We start from the raw sequence: 8,511 nt of genomic DNA on the forward strand, positions 1-8,511 counted from the left end.
TTTAATTAAATTAATCTTTCGTAGCTTTGTTATAATAAACAAAATATAATGTAAAAAAGTGTATATTAATATTATTGAAGAATTGTTTAATTATCAAAAGGCAATTAGCAAATTAATACATAATAATATACATAGACTTGAATATTACAATAACAACTTGTATTTTATGGATATTTCTAAAACATTTATGAATACTACCTAAAAGATATTGTCAGAGTTCTGAGAAAAAATGTTAGATAAATAAATATATTTCACGTTCATTATATAATTCGTGCTAAAAGTTCGCGATCATGTTTGCTTCACAGACGGCGTCAGTTGCCTTCAATAGAGGAAGCATGGAACTTGCCAATTTCGGCGGAAATGTCCTCCCGAGCTCCCAAAGCCGCACCTCCTCCGTACCCTGGCAAGAGGACAGAGGACCCTCCTCCGCTCAACCACCAGCAGCTGCAAACACTTCAGTATCTGCAAAGGAACTCGCACAACCTTTCGCCACAGCAACAAGTATATCTAACCACACTCTATCAGCGTTCGATATCGGCTTTGCTATCTTTTGTAGTACTACTTGTAGTAGAAAAAGTGATTAATGTGTTTCTTATCGGGAAATTCTTTTGTTATCGCCTTACGTCGTGCACAGCTTGCGTAACAGTTTCATTTTCCGATTAGAAATAATTGTGAATAACTTTAGTTATAATCTGGCCCGCTTTGCCAAATATGAGGAAACTTTATTAAATCTTCTTAACAAAGTAAGCGAGTTAGTTTTTGTGTGTTTTATATTAATTTTAATATCTAAACAGTAATTGTTGAGTTATTACGTCTTACACAACGTTACACAACGTGTGAGGGTAAACACAAGAAAAGATTTTTATTTATTTTTTTGTAGTTATAATGCTGAAATAGTATGATATAATTATATTTGTCTAGTAACATGTTAAATTTGAGATGACGGGTTACGTACGTATATTTGTGTAATAAGTATTATGTTATGTCCCTTTATATATATTTATGGAAATAAATATAAACATTTTCTTCCAGGTACTGATGCAACAGTTATTGTCGCAATACAGGCTAGCTCAAGCGGCAAGAGCGCGTACGGTTTGTATATATTCCCCTTCCATCCCTTCCAAAATGGCGGCAGGTATTGCAAATAAAATTATCACAAATAAACATTAATTATAACTAACTTTTTTTTTGTGTAGGTGACGAAAACGGAAGGTAGCAGTGCCAGTGGCGGCGAGAGCGCGGAGTCGCTTGCGGAAGATTTGCTGAAACGTTTCTCAGACTCTCAGCCCGACATCAAAAAGGAGCCCGCTGCGAGTAAGTTCTTTTACATCATTATATATCTGATGGGTTTATTGACCTACATATCCGTTCATATTTTAGGAATTCCTGCGTGATTGAAAATAAGTTTAAATGGTGACTTGTTATAGGGGTATGAAAGCTTTACAGGTTAAAAGCTTCTTGTTGTCAATTAATGTATAGTACATTATATCCAAAAATTAATGATTTCAGTAATAAAAAATAACATAATGGTAAGAAAGCCTTTTCGAAATTCGTGTCGTTATAAACTTTTAATTAATTATTGTTCACTATCTGTCTCATTAGACTATGTACTGCCAGAAGAGATTGGCCTGTCGCATACCAAAAGAAATGAGTTCATGTTAAATATTTTATAATGATCACTTTATACATGGTGATTGGAAATAGGTGTTAAAGCTTTTACGCTTATAACCAATTTTTGTATACACATGTTTAGTTTACGTAAACGGGAAAAGGTCACGTTCTTTCCTCTTGTTATTTTTAGGTCCTTCGTTCATTATTGGTATTATTGGTGTCGTTTGGTAGGAAGCGGGAATATACATTTATCACATTATTAGTTCTATTATGTTTGTAATTGTTATTATTTTATTTGTTGAACACGTGTTGAGTGATTTAACGGTGGTAGTTGTGTAATTCGCATTGTTTGCCGCATGCGCATTTATCAACGGGCTGGTGGGCGGTGCACTTTGTTGCACGACTACCACTGCATGTGCGGAAGTGGCTAAATATTGGTCCTTTTCTGACTTAGGATAGACTTCCGCAAAATAACGCCTGATTCCATTAAATATTATTTTGTTAGGTTGTCACGGTTCAAAAGGTTGCAATCAAACGTGGTCGACGAGGACAGATATCTCTTATAAACAAGAGTTATAGATCATTAACAATTAGATGGATTTCCTAAGAATTGTGGTCCTGTACCTTAAAAGGGTTTTTAAAAGTAGCAAGTGTTTAGAGCGAGGAGCTAAGCCCCTTAGAATTATGGATCAACGTAATCTGAGCGCTGTGCTATCGCGGCAGTCGAACCATAAACAGTAAAGTAATCTGTCAATCCCGAGAAAGGTATTTTAGGTATTTTAAATAGCCAGAAAGTCCGCGGTTCCATGTCTAAAGAAGAACCGGTAAATCCTCACCGAAACAAGCCAACTAACCAACTAACGAATGATTGCAATGAGTAGGGCTTAGCCTTCAGAAACAAAAAAAAAAAAATTTATCGAAATATATAGTCAGTTCAAGTTATCTATATCTGGCCATTTGTTTTGTAATGTTATATTTTCCTTTTTACCTTCGATACTCTTCTAACCATACTATACGCCATAAACTGCGAGTTGTGGAATCTCTATAAGATACTTGTGCCCAAAATGGAGTCGTAAAGTTAAGTTCACGGACCCTTTCGCTCCGTAAACTCATGTCAGACGAAGCTGTAAAAGCCCTATGGCTAACAGCGTTAAAATCTTCGAAACTATACAATAGAGCAGTCGTCCATCGCTTGAAGGGTAGTAGTAAATATATTAAACATTTGTTATCTAATGAATGTATATTCAGCAAATTCAGCATACTTTACTATCTAAATAGTTCAAATCAAATTCTTGGTCTAAACCAAGAATTTGAGTAGGCGGTATTCTTCAATAACAAAAGAGAAATTATCAAAAAGAACTATAGTTGAAGGTCTCTACTTGAACATTAGCAAGTCTCTAAAAACAAAGTAAAATTTATCTTTCTCGGAATTTTTGATAAAAACAATTATTCCATAATGACTAACACCTGGACCCTTTTACATTTTCTTTCATTTCTGTAAATTTTTCGATACCATGGTTGTTTTTATAATAAGCTAATATTTCCAACTTTAGGTTAAAATCGTCTAAATAACGGATTCAGATTATAATCATAGTGAAGATATTTGAACAGCACTTACCAATTACTACAAATACCAACTTACCAATGTTTTATTTAAAATTTTACTTTTTTTTTTAAATTCTGCGTCTTCGCGACATTGCTTTATTATGGTTTTTTAGCAAATAAAAAAAAAGCACAAACAAAAACGACTCCTTTTAAGATTTTTTTCCCACCCAGTGAAATTTACCCATTTAGACCGTTATATTATTTTAATTGTTCTGTTTGCCACTATTATTATAAAATGTTAATATATCATTTAATTACGCCGGGATTACCCACAACAATTACATTTACTTCCAACAAAATATTAATTTGCCTTAATAAGATTTATTCGTTCCGGTTTGAAAGGCACTACAGGTGTGAACGTCCTGCTTAACGCGACGCTTTAGCTTTTAACTCTACTCAAGTTTTAATTTTTTAATGTTATCAATTTTAACATTACGGAAATCACTCAACCTTTTTATGTAATAAACGCATACAAGATTGTGAAAATTTGTGCTTTACATTCACTTTTAATCAAGCCAAAAATATATTTATTTACAAAATTTAAGTCTAACCTGTAAATATAGTAATGACAGTGTTTTTTTAAACATGCAAATCGGTAAGATTTTTAAACACCAAAAACAAAATATTTTTACGTAAAATGATCTGTCAATCACTGTCACAAGGCAACAGGGGAATTATGAAAACGCGTTTTAGTATGTTTTACATATCACACAGTTAATGTTATTCAATATTGATATTTTATTGGTTTAAAAATAAAATTATCTGTCATTAAATATTTTAATTATTAATGTATGAAGCTAAAGCGAATATTCCGTGTTTTTGTTAAATATGTTAAAATCGGAGAATTTTGTGGTTGTGATCTTTTACTTGAATTGAATTGACTTGAAGTCGTTGCATGTCGGTAGTGCAAGACCAATCATTGTGACGATCTTGTATGAGGCTTACGCTATGCGGTGCGCGTCTGTCGGCTGATGAATGAAAGGATTAACTAAAGTAGGTTCGAAGTCTGAAATGTTACTCTATATGGTTATTTTCCAGCAGAAAATGCAAGCAGCGGCAGTAGTACAAGCGAGGCAGTGCTCGGAGGTCGACAGCCAGTGGTGAAGCTGGAGCCGCTCAAGACAGACCCACTGAAGCCGGTCTCCTTCCACATAGGCATGAGTGCCAAACAGATACTCGACGCTTGCAAGTGAGTTCCTACTTTTTAAATACGATTAATTGTGTTAAATTTGAAATGAAACTAAAACAATATTATATTTAAAAAAATCATGCAAGTTAAAAATTAATTAAACATATAATTTTAATTGGTCTACACGTCTAAGCTCGCGCTATTAATATACTTTGCTATAGAAGCCGGTTTTTTGTATTATTGAATTGTAATTATTTCAATGATTTCTATTGCCTTGAAATGTGGTAACACAATTTATTAAAACGTACTCGTTTCGCATGGTTTAATCGGTTCTCAATATTTTCTTCAAGATAATTTACGTGTTAAATGTCTTATAGGTAATGTACCATACTGATCTGAATTATGTATTGCCTAAAAACGGGAAGTTTTTTTATCGAGTTCATTCACGGGTTGCCTGAAAGAGATTGCGATTTGCGAAAAGACCGCTCTGTGTACTTTTCCTATTACTTGTGTGTTCTGTGAGTACGTCCACAGTGTATTACTATTTCGGTCGGTCTTAAACCTCGCGGTTTAAATATGTTCAAGTCTTACCTATTTGCTCCGCCTTTGCAATTATAGTCCGTCGCCAGGAATGCTCGGGATGGCTACGTTTTCGCTTTCCTTGGAAATTCCCGTATAAGGCTTGCATTGGCATGTTAAGATCCCTACGGAGTGTGTGGCCGCGTTCAATAAATAAATAGGAAGGCCTATAACATATGAAAAATATGTTTGAAAAAGTGAACATTTCTAAAACTTTTTGCTTTATAGGGAGAACGCGGGCCCCGCGACTTCGTGGTCGGTGCTGGGCGACGGGTGCGGTGCGCCCGAACCACCAGCCGTGCCGGCGCCGCGCCTGGCCGCCGAGCAGCTTGCACCGCCCGCGCCCTTTGTTTACGTCGAGTCTAAGCGCGACGCCTTCTCGCCACAGCTGCAAGATTTCTGTTTGAAACACCCCATCGCTGTCGTTCGAGGCCTCACCGCCGCCCTTAAGCTGGATCTCGGCCTCTTCTCAACGAAGACTTTAGTGGAGGCATGGCCCGATCACGCGGTTGAAGTTCGCACACAATTAATGCAGTCGGCTGATGAAAATTGGGATCCGACTGGGCGGCGCCGCGTGTGGGCGTGCGCGTCGCACCGATCGCACACAACCGTGCGCAAGTACGCGCAGTACCAAGCTGGATCTTTTCAAGAGTCCCTACGAGAGGAGCGTGAACGTGGTGCCGTTCCTCAGCATTCAACAGGCGCCCTGTCAGATTCCGACGGGCGGGAGTCAGGCGGTCCGGTCAAACGCCGCAAGAGCGCGCGTATGCTTCGCTTCGGCACCAACGTTGACTTGTCCGACGAACGCAAGTGGCGCCCACAACTGACCGAACTACAAAAGCTCCCTGCGTTCGCGCGCGTCGCCTCCGCCGCGAACATGTTGTCACACGTCGGTCACGTCATCCTCGGAATGAATACCGTCCAACTGTACATGAAAGTGCCTGGCAGTAGAACACCTGGTCATCAAGAGAATAATAACTTCTGCTCAATTAACATAAACATCGGACCGGGCGATTGCGAGTGGTTCGGAGTGCCTGACGCGTATTGGGGCGGCGTGCGGGAACTGTGCGATCGTCACGGTTTGTCTTACTTGCACGGGTCGTGGTGGCCGGACCCAGAGGAGCTCCGCGCGCACGGCGTGCCCGTGTACAGGTTCACGCAGCGTCCCGGCGACCTGGTGTGGGTGAACGCGGGATGCGTACACTGGGTGCAGGCCACTGGTTGGTGCAACAACATAGCATGGAACGTAGGTCCACTGACCGCTCGACAGTACACGCTCGCACTGGAGCGCTACGAATGGAACAAAGTGCAAAATTTCAAATCGATTGTACCCATGGTGCATTTGACATGGAATCTGGCGCGCAACATCCGCGTGTCGGATCCGAGGCTGCACCGTGCGATGAGAACGTGCCTTATGCAGACGCTACGGGCGGCGGCCGGTACGTTGAACGTGGTCCGCGCGCGAGGCGTTCCGATCCGGTTCCACGGGCGAGCGCGGGGCGAAGCCTCGCACTACTGCGGCGCATGCGAGCGCGAGGTGTGGCACGCGCTGCTGGTGCGCGAGCACGAGCGCCGGCACGTGGTGCATTGCCTGGCGTGCGCGCGCCGCGTCAGCCCCACGCTCAGCGGCTTCTTGTGCCTTGAGGAGCACCACACGGAGGAGCTCGCGCAGGTGTTCGACGCGTTCACTCTGCACCGCGCCGCTCCTGTCGCCGCCACGCCTGTACAGATCCCCTCACTCGTGCCTACTCCGGACTGATTCCCGCCTGCCCTATTGCAGGACTCAATCGTTTCTACAATTCCCGAGTAATGTCAACGTAGAAACTGGTTAAAAGCTTGAAATGCAGATCTCGTATTTATCCCGCGTTTCGTATTTTTTCACGAATGGATTCTCGAATATTCATTGGCGTAATGTAACTATTTGTAGCTGCTGTGGAAATCTGTGCAATTTTTTGCGTTGATCAATGGTAGAAAATAAATCACTTTCCGCGCCCTTTCTCTCTAAATATTGCACTACAATTAAACAGTTATGTTTACGGTTGTATGAGCGTCCGATGTACCTGGTTTTATTTTGTGTGCGAGTGATCGGTACTTCGTTCGTTAAATAAATGACGAAATCATTTTATATAGATATATTTGTTTTCAAATCGTAGTGTTCATGGGTAAATAAGTGTAAGCTTATACATAATCCCCTCTCCAGCAATTCGTTACATTACATTGGTACTACAATGCTAGCTAGATCCTTCAATTATATCCGCATCATGTTTGACCAAACACCGACATTTGAACGATAGTTAATGATCTATTTTTACTACACGGCGTGAATATAATATTGAAGTTGTCTTTGTGATTTTTATATTTTGGTGATAAAATGTAATTTTATAATGAAATATCTTGTAACGTTTATACACGCTCCTCGATCACTTTTGTAATTGTGAGAGATAATGATAAAATTAAAAGTCAATTGGGCGGCGACGACTGGCCGGTGATCGTCGGCGGCCTCGTCTCGCGTGTAATAGGAAATAGTTTTAATTACTTAGCTAGGAATGGTGTTAGCTAAGCAGACAGTCGACCCGTTTGGTCTCAAGTGCTCAGGTGTTCACCACATTGTGTTATTTTTGTATAGAAACGTATTTATTTATTTTTGTCAGTCGTGACTTTTTTAGTTTGATTCGATTTAGTACATTATAGCCAATAGTAGATGTAAGCATTTGGCACGGATTGAGATCCTGCGTTTTAGGAGGGTCCGGTGAATTGTGCTGCTGAGTCCCAAAGAATGTCATACGAGTATAAGCGAACCGGTACCGGGAAACGCTCGAACCAATCAACACTTGTACAGGTGGCGTCACATGCTTAGGATCGGAAAATTTATTTATTTCGAAAAATGAAACCAATGTCCATAAAACGTCATTGAGCTTTAGAAAATTAGGCGTAATTATTGTTTATTTGTGGATCGGTGTAAAATAGAAGGGATAGTGTGCGTATGTATAGGGTTGCCAGTAAGTAGTCCGAATGACTGGCTTGACACTATTGTTGGTTGTTTCTTCGAAGTTTTATGAATTTGTTAGTGAGATTTCAATGTTGAATGTATTCATTTCTAGTGTCAAGACTTGTTTCGGCTGCATTTGACGGATATATGGGAGGATGGAGTCGAATTTTATGTAGAAAATACCTTCGTATTTTATAAGTAATAATAACATCACTGCCATGTATGACCTTACTGTTTATATTGTAATATTACATTTTTATTAAATAATTAAAGTACTAACGTGTTTTAATTCTTTATAATTAATACGTAATTAATTCTGCATGTGTGTGTTTGTACAAAAATCTGTTACTAAATGAAACATTTATCTTAGTTTACTCAAGTTGCAATGAAACGGAAAAATTATTACACGATTTTTTTCGTGTGATAATTATCATTTCAAAATTGAGATAGGTATTTAAAGGCAGTGTGCATCGTGATTAATTAAACCTTCGCTAATGAATTGCTACAAATAATGCTGCTGTCAACATTGCAACAGAAGTTACTTATAAAAATATTTAATGAAAATAGAATTTAAGTTCTAGAAAAACCACGAAAGTTA

General features: G+C 39.2%; 1 protein-coding gene across 2 annotated transcripts in view; it reads left to right on the forward strand.

Moving 5' to 3' along the window:
* Utx (Utx histone demethylase) overlaps nucleotides 1-8,192 on the forward strand; it is a 33,878-nt gene extending 25,686 nt beyond the window's left edge. The window contains exons 8-12 of one of the 2 annotated variants that reach the window (XM_068770353.1): nucleotides 306-501; nucleotides 1,033-1,092; nucleotides 1,197-1,314; nucleotides 4,255-4,405; nucleotides 5,153-8,192. In XM_068770353.1, the coding sequence (XP_068626454.1) occupies nucleotides 306-501; nucleotides 1,033-1,092; nucleotides 1,197-1,314; nucleotides 4,255-4,405; nucleotides 5,153-6,683 (2,056 nt within the window). In that variant the 3' untranslated portion in view covers nucleotides 6,684-8,192. The remainder of the gene's footprint in view (nucleotides 1-305; nucleotides 502-1,032; nucleotides 1,093-1,196; nucleotides 1,315-4,254; nucleotides 4,406-5,152) is intronic. The other variant, XM_068770354.1, reaches the window with a different exon arrangement.
* Nucleotides 8,193-8,511: the final 319 nt, after the last annotated feature.

The sequence above is a fragment of the Battus philenor genome, unplaced genomic scaffold (assembly GCF_028537555.1).
Source record: "Battus philenor isolate CCGP_79_NKW_IND1 unplaced genomic scaffold, ilBatPhil1.0.hap1 SCAF_3, whole genome shotgun sequence".
Lineage (NCBI taxonomy): Eukaryota > Metazoa > Arthropoda > Insecta > Lepidoptera > Papilionidae > Battus > Battus philenor.